General features: G+C 54.7%; 1 protein-coding gene and 1 non-coding gene across 2 annotated transcripts in view; one reads left to right on the top strand and one right to left on the bottom strand.

Annotated features, from left to right (window-relative positions):
- Nucleotides 1-21,110, bottom strand: part of ZMIZ1 (zinc finger MIZ-type containing 1) — a 238,742-nt gene that overhangs the window by 36,041 nt on the left and 181,591 nt on the right. Inside the window, 1 exon segment of the mRNA XM_013983374.2 lies at nucleotides 794-938. Within this exon segment, the coding sequence (XP_013838828.2) occupies nucleotides 794-938 (145 nt within the window).
- On the top strand, nucleotides 10,666-10,737 carry TRNAK-UUU. The gene has a single exon. It is a non-coding gene; the product is annotated as a tRNA-Lys (tRNA).

The raw sequence follows: 21,110 nt of genomic DNA, 5'->3' as shown, positions 1-21,110 counted from the left end.
CAGCAAGGGACCTGCATGATAATTAACTGGAGCATTTGCCAGTCCTGACCACGTGCTCCCTCTGAGGCTGGTGCAGGGCAGACTGGACAGTTCCTCAGGGCCTGGTGGCTTCTGGCAAGCCCAGCCTCACCTGTGATGCTGGGCTTCTGGTGGCCCTGACCCTAGGCTGAAGGCCCCAGTGTTCCTTAGCTCCTGCCTGGACAGCTTGGGCTACCCCCCTCTGGGGATGGGACCACCAGCCTTGTGAACTTCCTGAGCCCCTTCCAGCTCTGCATAAGATCCTGCTCGGCAAAGAGGAAGGCTCTGGTTCAGGAACACTAACTTTCTGCCAAAGGTTTAGAACCTGAAGAAGAGCCAGCCCTCCACCAAAGGGACGAAGCAGCCAGGTTGGGTGAGACCAGACCTCTCAGCCTCCATTTTGATGGGGGAGAAATAGGGCTCACTCCTAAGGATTTAAACACGACCATTGGGGGTCCCTTTGTGGTGCAGCAGGTTAAGGATCTGGTATTGTCACAGCAGCAGCCCGGGTCACTGCTGTGGCGAGGGTTTGATCTCTGGCCCGGGAACTTCCACATGCTGCAGGGACAGCAAGTGAAACAAAAAAATAAAACAAAAAACCCCACAACAACTGCATTTTAGAAAACATACTATCCTCCTGGCTGCTCAGAGGCCCCCACCCCAGTCCTTCTACCTGAAGGGCATTTCCAAGGAGATGTGGGGATCCAAGGGGTGGCTGTCCAGCACCCACCCAAGCAGCCCCTGGTCCCACTGCTGGTGACACATGCCCACTTACCTGTGCGACAGAGTGGGTTTCATGGAGCTCATGGAGTTGAGGGGGGGCTGCATGGGGAGTTTCCCAGGGGGGTCGCTCTGGCGGCTCTTCTGATGTCGGAGCAGCAGCAGGCGGCCAAGCTCCTCGCACCAGGAGGACAGCAGGGCTACAAGGAAGGACAGGACGGTCAGTGGGCTCCTCGGTCACCTCGCCCACCCAGACTGGGTGTTCCCGACGCTGGCTTTGCCCTCACTTTGGTGTGACACCAGGAGAGTCACTAAGCCTCCTTGGGAGAACTCAGGGTTCTCAGCTGTACAGTGGGACTAACACCCCCAAAGGAGGAGGAATAAAGCTTCTTTTGCTGTAGGAGAAGATCAGAGAAGGGCCGATGGATGGCAAAGAGGAGAGTCAAAATGATGAGGCGGACTGCGGAGGAGGTGCAAAGGGGAGACCAGTGATGGAGGGAGGGGCCGAGCACGAACCTTGTGTGGGCCCAGACATCTCAGTGGCCACCCCAGATGTCTCAGTGAAGCCCACCCCCTCTGACTCTGGACAATCGTGGCTCAACATGGCTTCTCTTCGTGGGTGGGGACAAATCACAAGGTTTAAACAAAATTCGGATCTTTCCTGGAACCTACTGGTAATCCCAGGAGTGCCTGCAGGGTTCTCCCCAAGACTCCTCCCCCAAAAGTGCTCTGCTGGCTGAACACATGTGCACCCACCTTCTGCCTTCTGGTCAGACCTATGACAGGTCCCTGCACTGCCAGGTACAGATGCTTGAAAGGACAAGGGATTTCCAGGGCAGAGGGTGGCCCTGGGTTGGGGTGGGGGTTGAGCTAGAGTCTGCCAGGGGCATTAAAGACAGGAGCACATGACAACCCTCCACATCCAGGCTTAGCGACGCCTCAGAAACCAAGAGAAAAGCAACCAGGATGAACGAGGTGCTGGGGGAAGAGGGCAACTTCTTTCATCCTGAGCTGTTCCAATGTGGCCACCAGCGGCCAAATCACCATTATGGTCAGTGTTTCTGGTCAGTCCTTCTGTAGTGCATGCAGGAGCTGAGGGTTGGGGAAGGAGTCAGGCTGGGGTGTCACCAACCCGCTGTGTGACCTTAAGGAGCTCAAAGACCCTCTCTGGGCCTCAGTTTGCTGGCAGGGAATGAGGGGCAGTGACTCTTGTCCTGTCTTCCTCCAGGGCTGTAGTCAAAGGCAGGAGGAGGAACTGTTGAAACTGTGGAAGCAAAAAGGGTTGATCACAGCCTGGCCACTGTTCCGCTCCTGCCATGACTAATCAGCCAGAGTGATCTGATGGTGCTGGAGGGAGCTGACCCAGTCAGGGGGTCAGGAGCCTTCTGAATCAGGACTGCTCAGCAACTTGGCTGGATGAGGGACCTACTCCACTTCCAGGGTCTCCTGTCTAGATGCTGTACAACATGCTTTTGTGTCCTTTTCTCAAATACACCCTGTGACCCAGGATATCAGCTATTATCCCCATTCTACAGATCAGCAGACTGAGGCTCAGGCAGGTAAAGTCACTTGTTTACAGTCACCACAGCCAGAGAGAGGCAGACACACAGATTGCGACCCTGCTACATGCTGGAGTCTGAAATTGGACCAGATTGTCAGGGAGGAGACCCTTCAGAAGGCAAAAACCAAGTGACTATGGTCTCCAGCCCCCCTGATTCAATGAGTAACTTTCCTGAGCCTCATCTGAATCACACCCTCTACCACATTCAGCTGGCACTGGGGGAGATGCCCAGATGCTCAAGGCCCCAGAGTGGCTGTACAGGGCTGCCACTTCAAAGCGTCCACATCCTGCACAGGCTCCCCTATCAGCCCAAGGTTCCGAGAGGCAGGGCTGCAGACCCTTTGAGACCCATGGCCCAGCTAAGCTCTATTGGGAGGGAGGGAATGGGATCCAGCATCTTGGGAGCAGCAGATTCTTTCCTGTCCCTCGCCAGGTGGCAAGGACCAGAAGGACCAGGAGAAGGCTGTCCATTTAGTCCTGCTGAGAGCTGGCTGGGAGGGAGGCACCCATGTTCCCAAGGGTCCGCTGGAAGGGCAGGCAAAGGAAAGGCAGTAGCTCTTGTGGAAGTGGGGCGGGGTGGTGAGGGGTCCCGCCTGTGCAGTGTGCAAAGATGCTCAGCCAAGGGGGCAAGGCTGACATACAGCCTGTGCCCGTCCCAAGGGGGCGCCTGTTTCTCCCTCCGGGTGGAGGTGCCAGTGAGAGAACTGTGTCTTAAAAGCTGCGCCCTGTCTCTCTCTGTGGGCCTCACCATGCCACCACCTGCACGGGGAGGAGGGTGCCAGAGAGGAGGGGACCCACCCTGGCGTGTGTCTGCCCAGAAACCGTGGCAAAATGCCTCTAAACTGGGTACCCAGCACACATCTGCCACAGCTGGAAGGGGAAGTAGCCTATTCAGAGAGGCTGGAACAAAAAGAAATGAATTTCCAGATTGCTCCATTCTTCTCCCAGGCCCCTAGTTACTGCTTCTTGTGCGGGGGGGCACCGGGCATCTGGAAACTCATTTGCACGCCAAGCACGAGGCCCGGCGGATCACAGCAATGGAGGGATTGCTCGGCTGCCAGCACAAAGGATGGCCGCAGATGGTGCCGCCGGCTGCCCGCCCTGCCCACGGCCACCCCTCCCAGCCTGCGCTCCTCCTGGGGGCCACCACACCACGGGAGGGAATGGGGCACCATGGGGGCGTTCAGAGCTTTCCTCCAATGTCACAGCCCCCCCGCCCCCCACTTGGTCAAGGACAGCCCTTGTCTTCCTATGGCTAGTGGAGGGGTTTTCTGTAAAGAGAATAAAGGGAGGCTGGTGATGTAGTGGGGCCTGGCTGGGGAAGGCCTGGGATGCTGTGAGCAGATGTGATGTGGGTATTAGGCAGTGACAACACAACACAGATGCCAGGACAGCCACGTTCCTACAGCTAAGAGGGAAAGGATGGGGAGCGAGGGAGGCACCACCCATCACCCCCTTGGCCTGAGCAGCCAGCTAGCATAGAGGCCACGCTGGCAAACACATCATGGTGCAAACCAGTGGACACAGAGTGGGCTCTCATCATGGTGGAACCAAGACAGGCTGTTCCCAGGCAAAGGCCGGTTACTGAAAACACGTGGGAATTTGCAGCCAAAGAATCAGAGATCCAGGAGGGCTGACAGAGAGAAGCAGGTAGGAGACTACACAGGACAGAAAACAGCCTAGTGGGGTGGGTGTCTGGGTGTGTGTGTGCCTGGATCTGAGCTGTTTTTACACAGCTGAGCCAAGTGTTCCTCTCTGATTGGGTGAGACCAGTGCCTTCACCACCCCAGGAGAGGTGAGAGAGGGGACAAAATGGCGAGCAGGCTGTGGACAGTGGGGACTAAGTACCCTGGCTCTGGAGTTCCATGGGTGGGGCTTGAATTGCGCTCTGATGCTCTCTAGCTGGGAGAGTTCACACAGGCTGCTTCAATGCTGGGAGCTCAGTAACCCCATCTTTGAAATGGGCTTAATAGGAGCTGCCCGACCTAGAGTGGACATGAGCCATAAATTAGTGCTGTCGGTCAACAGCATGGGCTTCCAAGCAGAAGCCAAAAGGGACAGAGGCCCAAAGGACCCTGTAATTCAGAGCAGTCCCAGAAAAAGTGACTCCTCAATGGTACCCAACCTCTGCATCACACAGCACCTGGAGAGCTGGTGAGGTGGTGAGGCATGGACTCTCCAATCCATGGTCTCTACCCATCCATGGGACACCTTGAGTCAATCGCCTGAACCCCTGTGCCTTAGTTTCCTTATCTCTAAAATGGGGTGGAAGTAATTCATCTCCCCATCCCATAGAACAGCTGTAAGGATGCGCCGAGTTATTGCCATGAAGTTTAGGACCAGCATCAGGCACCCAGTAGGCTATGTGAGTGTTTGCTACAATGACAACTGGTATTATTGACCTTGGTTGTTGGGTAAGTGACCAACAGGACAGGCTTTGGAGTCTCTGTCCACTTCTGACCACATGGAAGTAGCCCTGAGGGGTCAGAGGAAGGGAGAAGACACGACAGGTGGACAGGCTGACCTCTCATGCTCCCATTGCCTGCACTCATCTTGGCAGCTTATCCAGGGCATTGCAAGGGATGCCAGGGTTCCACGGACTTAAACAGCTATGTCATTTGCCAGCAGCATGTGTCTTACAGTCGATGCCAGACCATGGTGTGGTTGGTGGTATGTTTCTCCTTTCAAGTAATACATCAAATAGTGATGCGCATGTGAGTGACAAAAGGGGACATCTATTAACGAGATCCAGATGTGCCTATGGGCCCCTGCACCAGAGGCCTCTACGGTAAGGCAGCACAGATTTCTCTGGAAGAGAAATGACAATGAACACAGGGTCTGAGAATCAGGAGGGACACAGGATGAGGGTCTGAGGGAAGGCACCGAGGGAAAGCAAGTTCCCAACATTTGGTCCCCAAGCGCTCCCTGGATGCTCCCCCTACAGCTGGCAGCCACCACAGTATCCTTTAGGGACAAGAAAAAGGAAACCAAATGCAGGAATGAGGGCAGGTCTGGAGTGGAGCCCTGGGGCATCTTCGTCCTGGCTTGTCCCAGATGTGCCCTCCCCAAAACGTGACAGGCCCTGCATCTGCCTCTACCTGCAGCTCCTGGCAGAAGGGATGTGGAGGACAAGCTGACCAGATGAACCAGTGCAGGACTGCTCATCTTACCCAAGAGATACATACTCGGCAGAAGGAAGAGGCTGTGTGGCTGCAGCTAAGAACTGCCTGGGCTCCAGGTAGGGAGGGAGGATGGCGCTGTGTTCTCCAGACCAGCCGGGCAACTACAGACAATGAGCCACTTGGGGGTGGAAGGGAGGCAGAGGCTGGGGTCTGGGAGTCGGAGCATCAAAGGGGAAGATGAGCTGGCCTGGGCATATGCAAAAAGCTGCCCCTTGCCAGGCAGGACGCAGGCTTGAAAAGGAGCCAGAAACCAGAGGCAGCCATGTGGCCACAAAAAAAAAAAAAAAAAAAAAAAGCATTCGTTCCCTATGAAGGCGGGCAGAGGGATATTCAGACAGTGAGAGGGCTGCTAATCATTTGGGGAAGGTCTGGGACTCAGGAAGGGATGGGAGCAGCCATGGCTGGTGCGAGAGGATGAAAGGCCATCTGGGGAGGAGGGTATGGAGACCTGGATGTGAGGGCCAAGCTGGAGAATTATCAAACTCGCTGCAGCCTGGGGAAGCTACACGCAAAATGAAACAAAGGCGTGTTAGGTATCAAAGAGCATCTTAGCAGCTAAAAGGCTGCTAGAGAACAGAGGAACTCGGAGCGCGTGAGTGTGAGTGAGTGTGTGTATGGGGAGGGAAGTGGCGGGGGAAGGGCTTCTGAGACCCAGGGATGGGGCAGGACTCAGGGGTGCCCAGGAGGCGTGCCTTCCAGGCAGCAGCCTCTCGAACCCTGCTTTCAGGTGGCAGAGAGGAAGAAGCAGGCAGAAAGAGCCCCTGGGAGCACGCAAGTGGGGTTCACTGTTCAATGAAACACACTAATGACACATTTTCAAATGCTTCCATACTGTCAGCTTACTATATGGATATAAGACCCTCTGATGTGGCAGCAGAAGTGTGGCGGTCCCCCTTCTCAGCAGGGAAGTCTGCAAGGTCTTTGCCAGGTGAGTCAGGGCAGAAGAAGCAGGCTTCCATGCTGGGCTCCTCCTCCTCCCCCTCCTTTCCTTCCAGACACATGCGAGTTCCGGTTCCCATATCCCCTAGAATTCCCAGGACGACCTCAAGCCACCTCCCGGCCCCACCCATGGGTCACCGCAGCCTGATTATCTGCGCAGTCTGTCCCCTCTGCTTCCTGCCTGTTCCAATCACCTTCTGCAGCCTTGTCCTTTCTCTCCTGAATGATGACAAGCGCGTCCTATCATTTATCTCCGTCTCCAATCCTGCCTCCTGCCAACCCACACTCCACAAGGCGGCCAGAGGAATTTTCCCACAAATGTATTCTGTTCACCTCATTCCAGTCCATGTCCCCAGAGGCTACACAGGGCCTGGTAGACAGGAGATGCTCTAAGGATGCAGAAATGAGTGACAGAGCCTGGCTACCCCAGGGAAGGTTGGGGGGTTCTATAGTGAGAGTATGAACCCCAAGGGCCACATAATGGGATTTAAGGGGTTCATTTCTGCAACCCTGGCACCCAGCACAGGCTATGCAGCCAACACAAAACTAATGGATTAAAATGAATCACAGCTACATGACTCAATATGCAGAAGATGGGAGAAATGAACAGACACTGGGCATGCTGTATCTGAGACCCAGATGATCAGGGTAATACCTGTGACCTGGCATCCTGTGGCTTTTAAACCTGCCAGCAGCTCCCCATTCCTTGGGGGCGGGATCCAGTCCGGATCATCACCCCTGAATGGAATCCTATCTCCATGTGTCCAGGTGGGTGCTGTCATCAAATAAAATCTACAACCAAGTCAAGTGACACCTGTTTTGTGACATGCACACCCAATGGTGGACCACTCTGAAATGGGGAATGAAAGGTAAGCAGGTGACAGAAACAACATCCACTCGGATGCCAAGATGCAGCCCTGGCTTTTCCCTGCTTATGAGTGGGCTCTGGTGTTCATGCTGATGCGTTCATCACACAGGGGATGACTGAGGGCCTTCCCAGAGCATCTCACCCAAGGCTCCCTGGAGATGCTGCTGCTCCTCCTGCCTACTGGACCCAGGCCACACCCTCTCATCTTCCTCCTTCATCTCCCAAAGCATGGGTTCCTGCCTGGGACCACTGCCCATGGAAGCTTGGTGGGGATGGGGGAATAAGAGACAGTGAAGACTCTGCCTGCACCTGGGGACCAGGGTTCTACTCCCCAGACCTGTGCAGGGAAAAGGAAGAGTGATGAGAGCCTGGGAGGAGAGGACAAAGGGGGATGTTGAGATGACACAGGCCTGGGCTGATCTGTCCATCTCATCTGTAAAGTGGGGAGACAAGAAGAGGAACCTCTGCTCACAGGCCTCGCATGAGGAGCCCTCAGATGAAGGAATGACCCGAGCTTTATACCATGTGTGAGAGATGGCAAGTCTTGTACCAGAGTCTCAACTGGAAACTCCAATGCTGCAAAAATGCTGACTACCTCCTACCCCTAGAAGGCAGAGTGACCAAGGGCACAGACTTGAGCCAGGCTGCCTGGGTTCAAGTCCCAGCTCAGTTATTTAGCAGCTGTGTGACCTTGGGCAAGTTACTTAACCTCTCTGTGCTCTGGTTTTCCCTTTGGTAAAATGAGGATAATAAATATTACCTACCTCCTAGGCCATCATGAAGATTAAACAAGCTAATACACATAAAATGTTAGTGTGATGCCAAGCATACAGGAAGGACTCTAAGAATAAACTATCATTTGTGTTGTAATTGATGAAGAGGCTGTTCTGTCTCCCCATCTACATACTCAAATTGCTCAAATAAGATACAATTCCTTTCACTTATCTCCAAGAGAATCACAAAAAACGTGTATATGCCTTGGGCCCAGCCTTACACCACATCCTTCACACCGGGCACTCTCCGGGTGGGCAGTTTTTCCCTGGTACCCAGTATTTTTTCTTTCAGACACTCTAGATTGGGCAGACCCAGGGGGCCCCTTGAAACTGAGCCCCAGTAGCTGCTCACTCTGGCTCAGCTCTGAGGCCAACGCAGTGCAGACGGCCAGTCTGGGCAAACTCCTGTCTCAGGAGTACCTGGGTGGCAGGCAGACCCTCCGCCCCTCCTCAGTCCCCGTGCTTCTGTGTGTCCAGCAGGAGGTGGGACAGGAGCTAAGGTCAGGATTCCTGCTCTGATCCCTGACCCCTGAGAGGAGAGCTACTCCTGGAACAGTTATCTGCCCATCTTCCTCTGCGTCCACTGCTGGGTACCCCTCCCTGCCCGGCTCTCAGGTCATTTCATCCCCTCCCAGGAATGGCACAGGAATATGACCACAAAGGGTCAGAGCCAGGGACAGTGGCTCAGAGTCCTTGGGCCAGGGGCAGTGGCTGCTCGACCTCAGGGGATCAGGCATCATCCCTATGTGGTCACGGGCTCAGTGGGGCAGCCTGGGGCCAGGTGTGCATGTGTGAAATGGGGTGACTATGCCCCACTTCGGATAGGGAGGGCCGACCTCATGGGATCATGGGGGAGCACAGACAGGCCTTTAATCAATCAATCCATCAATAAATCAATTAATTTTTGGCTGCGCCTGCAGCATGCAGAAGTTCCCAAGTCAGGGATCAAACCCATGCCACAGCAGTGACAACGCTGGATCTTTAAGCTAACAGGGAGCTACCAGGGAACTCCCTAGGCCGGCCTTTCTTTTTCCCAACTACCTGGTACCCTCTGCTTCACTGAAGCCTCAAAAATCCTCAGAGAGGGGCTGGCCAAGAATGAGATTGTCCCTGCTGTGTGAAGCAGAAATGGAGGCCCAAGAGGTGAGTCAGCCACAGTCACGCTACAGGCAGCAGCCCCGTTTCCATCCCCACCAGTCTGTGATGTCACCTATTGAAAGCAGGCATATCCTCCCACCCACTCCCAACTCCCACGATTCAGCACCACCCAAGCTCATTGTCCCTGGTCTGCTGCCAACTTCCTGTGCGACCTCAGGCAACTTCCTTCCCTCTCTGGGCTGTATGAAAAAGAGAGCGTGGGTGCTTGTGCTTTCTGAAGTCTTTGGCCCCATAAATCAGCCCTGGCCTCACAGCAAAGTCTCTCAGGGCTGAGGCCAGCCTCGACCCCTTCTCAATCCTATAGATGCTGGGGGTGGGATAAACTGCCATCCTGGATCCTCCCCTTCCACCAGGGTGGGCTGCAGACAGAAGGGACTCCAGAGCGCTTGCTCACCTTGCCCAGGTGTCATGTTTACAAAAACCTTGAACCCAGCCAGAGCAGGGAGTGGATCTCTTGAGGTCGGTTGGCTGGTGTACACAGGACCCAGGGATGACGGGGCCCAGTGGGTGTGACTCTGCACAGCCACAGAGGCTGGGGCTGCTGGGTTAGAACTTCCCCCTGGTTACAGGAAACATCATCCCTGGGGGTTTGTGGATTGGACTTTAGTGGCCCTGACAGCTGACACCTGGGACAAAAAAATTGGAGGTGTTTTTCTTGGGGAAAAATCTCGCTCTCCTACAAAATGGCTGTATCATTGCACTAGCAGCAGCAGCAGTAGCACACTGTCCTGAGTTTCAACAGCTTCTGTCCTTTCTAGATCATTCCCACACTTTGCTCCCTGCTCTGTCATCTTCCATCACCATGCATAGGAAAGTCAAAACAAACAGGGATGGACTGCTGGCCCTTTGGCTATGAGTGAGTCTCTCTCTCCATCTCTGCCTGCCTCCCTCATCTGTGCAGGCTCAGGCCCCACGTGCAAGGTGTCTGACCAGGTGGGTGGTGCACAGTCCCAGGATTTGCAGGGAAGCTCATGGCCTGTCCCGCCCAGCCCTACATGTTTTCCCGTGCTGGGCAGGTCCTGCCACCTCTGGTCCTATGGTCCAGGCCAGCCGAGAGGGCCTCTGGGCCATGCCTTCTGGAATACTCCAATGTTCCCACCCCCTCTTCCCAAGGGCTGCCTGGGTTGGCAGGAGCTGGGAGTCTCCAAGCCTGTGAACTTACCCTGGGAACTGAACTCTGGGGAACCTTGGAACCAGCAGGGCTGATTCCCAAACCCGTTTGGCTGTCCCTCAACCCTGCGGGGCAGGATGCTTGGACCCGACCCGAGAGGGGATGTCAGACAGGTTGAGCCTGTCCATGGACTTTAGGAAATCTTAGCCTGGAAAATTCCCTGTCCATCTCACACCACCCTCTGTGCCTTTCTGGATAACTAAGATTCACCTGAAGAAGACACCCAAAACAAGCTTAAGGGGATGTTTTCATCAGAAAGAGAATGTCCCAGGAATTCCCTGGTGGTCTAGTGGTTAGGATTCAGCACTTTTACTGCTGTGGCCTGGGTTCAATTCCTGGTCTGGGAACTAAGATCCCACATCAAGCCGCTGTGCAATATGGCCCACACCCGACCCTAAAAAAAAAAAGAAAAAAAAAGAGGGGAAAGAGAATGTCCCTTTCTTCTTGGGGTGCCCTTCAGTCCTGCCAGTCCATGGGATTGGCCTGGACAGGGTATTGGCCAAAGTGTTGCTGTCTGCAGAGATGCTGGCAGGCAGCTGCCACTGTGTACAGCACCCCTGTGAGGGGTCAGCTGGCACACTCGTTGCCCCCCCCGGACTCTCCTAAGCCACCTGGTGGTGGGGAAGTCACACAGCTCCCATCTTAAGAGATGAAGGGTGAGCACAGAGACGTTAGATAACCTGGCTCAGGGCACACCTGAGCTTGCGGCAGGAGAGGACCAAGGCAGGATCTTCCCATCTTACCTGGGATATTTACTGCCAGCGGGGTGGGGGTGGGGGTCTAGACCATCTCAGTTGAAAATGACGCAGCAGGAACAGCAAAACAAGTGTGCTGGAGAGGGGAGGGGCCCTGAGCCACCCCCACAAGAGACTGAGGCCAGGAGGCTTCTGAGCACCCATATCCCATATTCTGGGAGAACCTGGGTTCCGACAGGACAGACCTCTTTGGCTACCCAAGGACGGACCAAGGATGGCCGCTGGGGTTGGGGGGCGCGTGTGGACAGCGAAGAGTCTCCCCACTTCCATCCCCCTCTAAGGCAGCACCCAAGCAGGATGGAGGAGACCCAGAGGCCCAGGGTAATGAGGATGCTCTCCCCATGCCATCAGCCCTGGGAGGACACTACCTGTGCCTCTGCAAGCTAAGATTGGAGCCACACCTGACCGCCCACAGGCCCAGGAACCATGGCCCCAGGGACCGCAGAGCCCACACCCTCATTCCAGCAGGCCACCTGGACAGTCTGCTCTCATCTACAAGAATAGTTTCTCCTGAGACGAACACCACTGCCTGTTTCTCACTCTCAGGGAGCCCAAGGGGTAAGGAGGGGTTACGGGAATCAGTTTCTTCTCTGGGTATTTTACTTTTCTGAGGCTTCCCAGCTAGTACTTAAGATTGGCTGTGTCCTCCTGCTCCCAGCAGAAGAAGGAGAGGTTGGTGTGAGGCCAGGCCCTTCTCAGAGTCAATCAACCCCCTGAGACCAAATATACAGCTTTGCACCTTCGTGGAAGGTCAGAGGGTGGCGAGTCTGGAAGCTGAGAGCCCTTGCCCAGTGCTCCCTCCATCTGCTCCCGCCCCCACGACCAATCTCAGGCCCTTGGCACTTCCTGTGGCAGGCAGGAGCCAGGGACAAACCCCAGGACCCTCAACTGGTGGTTTCCTTGTACCCAGCCTGGGCTCAAGAAGCCAGGGTAGACCATTTGGGGTCTGAGCCTCAGAGAGGTGCTGATCAATCCCAGAGCAGCTTGCTTTCTCTGAGAAAGAGCAGATTCAGGAAAAACCTGCTGCCCAGACCCCCAGCTCTCCTGCCTCCAAGCATGTGGACCCCACTCCACACCCCTCTTCCCTGCCTCCCCCTGCTGAGGGACCAGCTTAACCTCCCAGAATCTCAGGTTCCTGGTGCAAGAAACATAGAGGGCGATTGCTTCCTCCCTGCTCTGGGTTGGTGAAGGGGAAGCCTGAGCACTGGGCAGGTGGCTGAGAGGCGGAGGCAGGACTCTGCTCCAGCTCCAGCCACTCTGCAAATGAGGCAGGTCTTTTAGGTCAGGGGCATTTGACCTCGTCCCACGGGGGGCATTCAGTGGCAGATTTAGATGCTCCTTCCTGACCCTGCATTGTGAGAGATGACAACCTTCCAGTGGGTTCCCATCCAGAACTGTGTTGCAGGGTTTTCTCTCTTATCCGCTTAGCCAGCAAGGGCAGCAGAATGCCCGCACATTTCATGTTTCTATGTCTTGACTTTCAAATTGGTCACTCCACTTCTTTTCTGAGAATCCCTGAGTGTGGATGTTTGACGGAGCCCTGGTAACCACTCACGCCTGGCTGTCACGACCCTTCCAATGGGTGACCCATCTACCCCAAACATCAGACTGGCCTCAAACATCAGATCTGTCCCATTGGGCTCTCCTTCTAAGCCACAGGGGTTCCTGATGTATTTTGGAGGCTATCTGCCATTCTTTTAGCACACTATCTACTTGTTTTATTTATGTATAGATAGACACCACTCAAAGAAAACCTGACATAGAGGCTGAATTTATAGAAACACTTTGAGGAGGGGGAAGGAAATGAGAGAGGAGTTTTCTCTTTGCAGAAGCTCCTTTGCGTGATGAAATGATTCTCCGTGAGGTTTCTTTAAATATCCAGCTGCCTTATTGCAATGAAAATAAGAATCGTTTATAAGAATTCCATTTACATCTAGTGCTTCCTGGCTGCACCTGTTACTCAGAGTATAACACACCTGGGTGATGTCTGGGTGACTGCGGCCTGGATGGGGAGATGCCCGGGCAGAAGTGAAGCACCTGAGTTTCCAGGCCAGGGGTTCTTGATCTTACTTGTGCATCAGAAGCATCTGGAAGGCTTGTTCAAGCCCAGAGTGCTGGGCCTCACTTTCAGTGGGGTTTCTCACTCAGTGGGTCTAAGGTGGAATTTTAAGAATTTGCATTTCTAACCAATTCCTGGTGATGCTGATGTGCGGGGACCCCACTTTGAGAACGACCCCACTTTGAGAATGATGGAGGGGGTCAAGTTGAGCTACTGTTTGCTGCATGAATGCGGGGGTGGAGTGGGGGGAACACATTATTCCCCTCCCCCTACAAGTTCTCTGGCAAGAACCGTGTGCCTGACAGATGGCCTCCGACACCACCGTTGAACTTCCCCAACCTTTGTGTTCAGGGTTCTAGAGGTTGGACCCCGGACTCTTGTCCTGGCAGTGGTCCAGGAGAGAGAACACTGGGCAGGGAGCCAGAAGTGGGTGAACCTAGGTTTGATCTACTATGTGCACTACAGCGTCTTGAGCAAGACCCTGGCAGGTGTGTGTCCTCAGTTTCTGCACTGGCATGCAAATCTATCTCACCCAGCTGCTCTAAAGGTGTAACCCTGACAGTGGCTCCTGCTGATTGAGACGTTGCTTCAGGCTGGGCGCTGTTCTGAGCACTGTCCCATTTGAGCCTTACACTCTTAGAGGTAACTATTGTTGCCGGTCCATAACCATTTCCAGTCCCACCACTTGCCAGTGTGTTAGCTGTGCAGTCCTGAGCCCCCTCTGCCTCGGGGCCTACCTCACAGTGGCCCTAAGGCCTGAGCCGGGCCCTAAAGTCATCACTGTGACTCATGGAAGCAGCCCCAGGGCAGCTCCAAGTAGGCAGGAGGGGACAGACAGCAGCCTGGGCCACCACAGTTCAGGCCAGCTCTCTCTCTTCCAGAGCTGCTGGGGGAGGGAGCTGTCATTTGTCGAGGCCTCTGCAGTGTTTAATCACCATGCAGCTCTCCCTGCCTCCTCCCCGCTCCGGCGCCTGCTCTCTCCTTGCAGGAAACAGCTCTCTACCTGCTGCCTCGGAGGGAGGCCATGAAAAATTCACAGAGCACCCAGAGAGGCGACACCAGGGCAGGGAGGGGCGTCAGAACCAGGTGACCAGCTGGTGATGACCAGCTGGTCCCAGACCAGCGGGTACCAGTTGGGCAGGCTGGGGCCTGAGGGGGCGCTCTGAAGGGCCTGCCGGTCCCACAAGTCACCACCCAGCAGGCCACAGGGTCGTGGATGGCTGTCAGCCTAGGGGGCCAGAGGAAATCCATCTACCTCTCAGGGAGCTGGAATCCAGACCTGGCTGTTCCTGGGGTCCCAAGCCCTGGGAACATCTGAGGACAGGGACAGATTCTCTTTCTCTGCCTTGCGGAGGGTCAGGTCACTTAGGGACACCCTCGGGGAGGTCACCTTCAGGCCAGGCAGAAAACTTAACACGCACCTTTTCTCTGTTCATTTTCCTAACAATCCTGTGATGGCAGGATCAGTACTTCCATTTTCCAGGAGGACACTGGAGCTCAGAGAGGGTAAGGAAACTGCCCCATGACAACCAGCCAAGACAATCAACAGAGTGGGAGCTACTTATTTTCCATTAATAAAATGATTTTTTGTTCACCTAAGTGAATGCACAAACAAACAGTCTCCTCAGAAAGCTAACATTTCAGATAAAAGCCAGGACAGGGATTAGGGCTCACATTTGCAAGCCTCCAAACCCACAGTTTTTCTATTACATCTGATGGTTCCACCTCATTGTTACATTTTCCCATGCACCCTTCCTTTTTTATTATATTTTTAGGGTCACACCCATGGCATTTGGAGGTTCCCAGGCTAGGGGGCCAATCGGAGCTGTTGCTGCTGGTCTACACCACAGCCCCCACAACGCCAGATCTGAGCCGCATCTGCGACCTACATCAGAGCTCACGGCAATGCCGATCCTTAACCCACCGAGTGAGGTCAGGGATCGAACCTGCAACCTCATGGTTCCTAGTCGGATTTGCTTCTGTGGCACCATGACAGGAACGCCCCTTCTTAACTTTTCAATGGTAATTTTTTATTTATTTTATTTTATTTTATTTTTTTGTCCCTTTGCCACTTCTAGGGCCGCTCCCGCGGCATATAGAGGTTCCCAGGCTAGGGGTCGAATCGGAGCTGTAGCCTCCGGCCTACGCCAGAGCCACAGCAATGCAGGATCCGAGCCGCGTCTGCAACCGACACCACAGCTCACAGCAATGCCGGATCATTAATCCACTGAGCAAGGGCAGGGACCGAACCCGCAACCTCATGGTTCCTAGTCGGATTCGTTAACCTCTGCGCCACGACGGGAACTCCTCAATGGTAATTTTTGAAGAAGTAATGGATGCGTGTGATTAGAAATACACTGAAGTAGGGAAAAAGCAGGTCCTGCAAAACGCAGTCTCCCCTCCCCAGTCTTGTTGCTTAGTTCCTCCCACCAGAAGTGTGCCTTCCTAAGTTATTCCCATCATTTACATCTGTCACTCTCTTTGCAACAGCTGCCTGGAAGGTTCCTGCCCTGGACACGGATGTGGTTCAGCCCCTACCAGCTTACTCAGCGAGGGCTTCCCTGACCTTCTAGTTTGTAGATGGCAACACCACCCTCACTGTCTAGGGAGTATTACCCTCCCCTGCTCAATCTTTCTCCATGGCACTTATCACCTTCTACTTCTTAGCTTATTCTCATCTGACACCCCACTCCCTGCACTGAAGCAAAAGCTATTCCAGTGCATGGGTTTCCATGTCCTGCATTCACTGCCACATCTCCAGTGCCCAGAACAACGCCTGACACACAGGCGAAAGTTAATTGCACTGGAAGCCCTGGGCGTACAGGCATATTGCATTCTGACCCAAGGGTGGCGTGTTACACATGCTGGGCTCAGCCTCCTTTTTAAGAACACAGATTTCAGCTCAAACTGACTGTCATTTGTAGAAGACAGAAGTGTGTCTTTTCTACCTCTTATCTCTCCTGGGTACCCAGCCTGGTCTGGGGCACACAACAGGTGCTCAGAGCTCAGAATGACCAGACCGGAAACTTGATCCCTCCCTCACACCACAGACCAAAAAAAGGGCAAACGAATACACTGTCTACAAGATGATAGAGGAGAATATCTCCATGACCTTGGGATTGGAGAAGATTCTCAAAGAGGACACAACAACCATGAACCATAAGGGAAAGGTAAGAATCTCCCAACATTAAAGTGAAGAACTTCTGATATATCCCGGAGTGCAAAGGCAAGCACAGGGTAGGGGAGAATCTGCACGAGACAGAAGTCACACAGTGCCTGGTGAGGCCCAGGTTAAAGGGCTCTGGGGAGTCAGGCTCCTCCAGACTGCCTGCAGCCACCCAGGAAGGCTCCTCAGATACGGCGGAAGGTGACTCCATCTCACTTCTCCCCCGGCTCTGGCCTCTTCCTCCTCCTCCATGAAAAACCAGACTTAAGAGAGACAGAAGAGCCCCAGCACCCCCTTCTTTGCCCCCCTGCAGAGATAACCAAGCAAGAAAAAAACAAATGAGGGAGCCCAGGAGCCTGGCAGGGCCTTGAGAAGCTGGGCTTGACAGGGCAACAGCATTTAAGAAAGCTCACATCATCCATCACTGGGGCCCAGTCATTTAGATACTGGGCATTTGATTAAACTAATATGGGCGGCTGGGGCGAGGCATGGCTGGGCGCTTCCTACCCTCGCCTACAAATGAGACCGTCACACACAATCCGATTACCTTGACTGCCACATTTATCTCGGGAGAGGGGCCATCCATCACTCCTCAGCAGCTGGCTCTGCACATCCTCCTGCAGGAGGGGAGTGAAGTGTGTCCCCAAGTTCCAGCAGGCGGTGCTCGCTCAGTCATTCATTCCATCACCCTCCCGGCAAACACTGCCCCAAATGTCCACCCTGGGGTAGGTCTTGAGCTAGGCACTGGGGTGCAGAGCAAACATGGTTCTTGCCCTTGAGGGGCCCATGGAGGGTGTGTGAGGAGGAATGGGATCTGGTAACAAAGCAGAGCTCCGTGTGTCATACTGCTGAGGGGGCTGGGCTTGCATCCCTGCTCCTGCTCCTCCAGCTGGGACCTGAGTGTGACATGTCACTGATCTAGTCCATGACTTCACACCCATGAGAGGGGATGGTAACACTGGGCAGCCTGTCCAACAGAACTCCTGCAGTGATGGACATGTTCTGTATCCACGTTGCCCAAAACAGGGGCCATGGGCCACACGTGGCTACTGAGCATTTGACACGTGGCTGCTGTGCCCAAGGAGCTGAGTTTTACGTTGTACTGAATGTTACTTCATTAAATTTAAGTGTGACTGGCCACACGGGGCTCAGCAATAGAGTGGTTGCTGCCTTTCCAGGGTTGTAGCAAAGGGTCAACCAGGCAGCCTTAAAATGTCCAGCGGGAAGCTTTGCACATGACAAATGTTCACCGAAGGCTGGGCCCCCTCCTTCTTGAAGGAGGGCTGGATTCTGAGGCCAAGGGTAACAGTAGCTGTTATCTGATAACATGGTCACCTCTGCTGTCTCACCCGTCCAGCAGGGCAGGCAGACTCCCATTGCAAAGAAGAAGCGAGACTCAGAGGAAAGGATGGCAAGACCATAAGGTGGCAGAGGCAGAACATGAGGCCAGGTCTTTGTGGCTCTGAACCTCCTATCCTCCCACTGAACACCTGGCTACCCAGGAGAAGCACAGCAGGAGCAAAGGTCAAGGATGGGGCATGTGAGGCAGGTGGGCAGGGCAGGCAGGAGGCAGCAGCTTCTCCCCTGAGCACTGAGCACAGTGTGTGGAGGCTACTTTGGCCAGCTTCTCCTCTGGATTGGTTTTATCTCAATGCAGTGCCAAGGAGGTGGATGCTGGGCACACAGGAACACTCCATGGTCATCCCCAGTGTCACCCCCAAGCCAGGCCCTGCCTAGCTTGCCCCAGTCCCTCTGGCCAGGACTAAGGCGGCACTGAGGCCCTTCGCAGGGCAGAGATGGGGCAGCTGACAGAACTTCGGGGTCTAAATATACCAACTCTAGATGCGGCCCCACCCTGAGGCTTTGGCAGAGACAACCAGACAGGCAGCCTTTGTGACATGTGGATCACCTAGAGCCCAGGGACCACAGGCCTCCTTCTACTTTATAGGATGCCAGTTAGCATAGGCGGGAAGGCTGGCAGACATGGGTTCAAACCGGCTTCTGTATTAGAAACCTGAGCCCTAAGTGAGTTCCCTCGATGAGGACCTGATTGTCCCTTAGAGGGCTGGGGTGGGAATGAGAGGCGCCAATGAATGTGTGGGCCGAACTCAGCACCTATAAGTGTTGACGCGCTGGGACCTGTTCAGATCACCGGTATGGTTCAAGCTCTCGGGGCAGGTCAGAGACTAGGTGAGAGCCCTCAGCCTGCATCCTGTATCCGGAAAGGCTAGAGAGACAGAGTCTAGAAACACGCATTCCAGCAGGGGCCTCGAGACCCCGCCCCTCACTGGCAGGCTGTGTGAGCTGGTGCCAGCTGCATCACGCCTCCATCAAAAATGAGAATAAAATCAGCAGCACACGCTAATCCTTCTGTGAGGATCAGATGGAACATGCAAAAGCACTTCTAACCTGGATTTGGACAAATCTGATAGAATCTAAGTGTGCCAGTGGGCAAGCTTTCCCGGTAACTTCAGAGCAGCCCGACCCTGGAAAGAAATCGCCTCCGCGGCCAAAGACAACCCCCTGCAGAAACAGCTGGCACTCAGGAGTCCCAGCTCCAGACATTCAAGAGACGGCCTGCTGTTCATAAAGCCAGAGGCTGGAAAGGGGCAGATCCAGGTCAACGGAGGCCTGCTTTGTGAGCCCTGCTCGGAACTTGCGGCAAGGGTGGCTGGCAGGTTCCCAGGAGTGGTCTGCCCTTGCTCACTGGGCCAGGCACGGGGGCTTCCAGCTGGCCTGGGAGGCTGGGAAAGATGTGGGAGACACACTGCAGCTGTAGCGGGGAGGGCTGCCCTGGACCGAAGGCAGGAGGCTCCTGGTGGGAGACCACCACCAGGTTGGGAGATGGGATGGGAAAGCTGCAGGGTGGGAGCCAGGCCAGAAGAAGAGCCTAGCGGGATGAAGTGACCTGGAAGAGGCAGAGATGAGAAGGGGCCTCCCTGGAACACCCTCTCTGCTGTCCCGGTTGAAAGTATACTCAGCCACTCACACATTAGTATAAATGAGTTTATAACAAACGGTGCCAAGATGGGCAAGGAGTAATAACTGAAGGAAAAAGAATGAGGTGGGGGAAAGTGGCAGGCAGCTCTCCCTAGCAAGCCACCTCCACAAAGGCAAGGAAGACGCCAGTGGGGACCCTCTGCTGCCAGGACCACCAGCATTCCCCCCACCCCCCAAAATGCCAACACTCTTTTGTTGCCACTTAAACCAATTTGGGGGTAATTCTGCAGGCAATTGTCTTCCTATTTACAATGCGTCTCAGTGATTGCATCGAGGCTGATGGTTCAGGCTGTAATTGTATGGTAATCACTTCTGTTTATGATCGATGCGGAAATCACTATTGTTTTCCAGCAGGCTTGTTAAATCAAAAAAGTACAGGGGTGGGGAGGGAGGGTTTATTTCTGTGAGTTAGAGCCCCGGGAAAATGAAATTAAGCAGAGCAACCCCATATGGGGGGAGGTGGCTCTGATGGCAAAGGCACCCTCACCAGCTCAGAACTGAGAGAGACAGGGAGGGACACAGAGATGCAGAGACAGCGAGAGAGATGTGGAAGGTGCAGGCAGAGAGGCACAGAGACACAGGTGGGTAGAGACACAGGGAGGTGGATAGCGATGCCCCGGGGAATGTCCAGGCTCGTGAAAGAGACGGTCAGATGTTGGGATACACACAGAGATGGCAGACAGACCGTACTGCTCACACGTGCAGATATGCTGAGCAAGGAGGACCCCCCCTTACACATGCCCACACTTTACCAGATCTGCTCTCACCCATTCTTTCCTGGGGAGGTGGGGACACCCAGGTGCCAGGTGGCAGGCCAGGCACTACCTGTCCCTCAGGGCTGGAGCCCCCTACCTGTCCCATCTGGGATTTGCCTGTGCTTTCCTTGCCCCTACCCCACAGCTGCCTACCTGCCGCCTAGAAACAGGGTGGCAGATGGCACCTGGGGGGCTCAGGTGGCAGGAGCAGGGCAGCATTACGAGCTGTGTTGCAAAGAAAGGTGGGAGCTGCACACCTGGCAGGCAGAAACCCGAACCTCCCAGAGGCTGCAGGGAACAGGCCCAGGCTGGGCAAGGGGCAGCGCCACCCCTGGCAGTCATGGGCACTCCATGGCACCATGGGGCTGAGCCAGCCTAGGCTGGAGGCCAAGGCCCCGCAGGGAGGGAGCAGGCACCAGCTGTGTGTGCAGTTCTGACAAACCCCTCGGCTGCAGGCTGAGTATGGCTGCAGGCATGTTTATTTTCAACTACATGCCCTTCTCCCCCAGCAAAAGTGCATGGAGACCATTGGGCAATGTACTGAAAACATGACTATGGCCAAAAATATTAGGTGTTTGGATTCCAAAGCCCTCAGGCCTGACGCCCCTTCACCTCTGCCGGCTTTCCTGGCCGCTCCTGCCCCCTCTACCTGCCTGAACGGCCCTCTGTGTTTTGTGGTTCTGCCTTCTCCTCTCCAGAGGAGCCGTTCCCCACTTGGCTGACCCCACATTACTGAGTGTCATGCTAACTGTGATGCAGGACCTGGCTCTAATAAGCCCAGTAAAACAACAATGAACGGGTGACAGGCAGGCTGGGCCCTATCACAGGTGACCTCCCAGTACCCAGAGCAAGAGGAGCAACTTGGCAATCTTCCCACCCGCTTCAGTGTGGGCAGGAAGGCCAACCCTGACCCAATGAGGTGGCTTCCTTCAAACCCAGCGCGCCCTGATTCTGTTGTCCTGCCCTGCATGTTGTCCCTCAGAGG

The sequence above is a fragment of the Sus scrofa genome, chromosome 14, assembly GCF_000003025.6.
Source record: "Sus scrofa isolate TJ Tabasco breed Duroc chromosome 14, Sscrofa11.1, whole genome shotgun sequence".
NCBI lineage: Eukaryota > Metazoa > Chordata > Mammalia > Artiodactyla > Suidae > Sus > Sus scrofa.
This window is presented reverse-complemented; position numbering and strand designations above follow the sequence as displayed.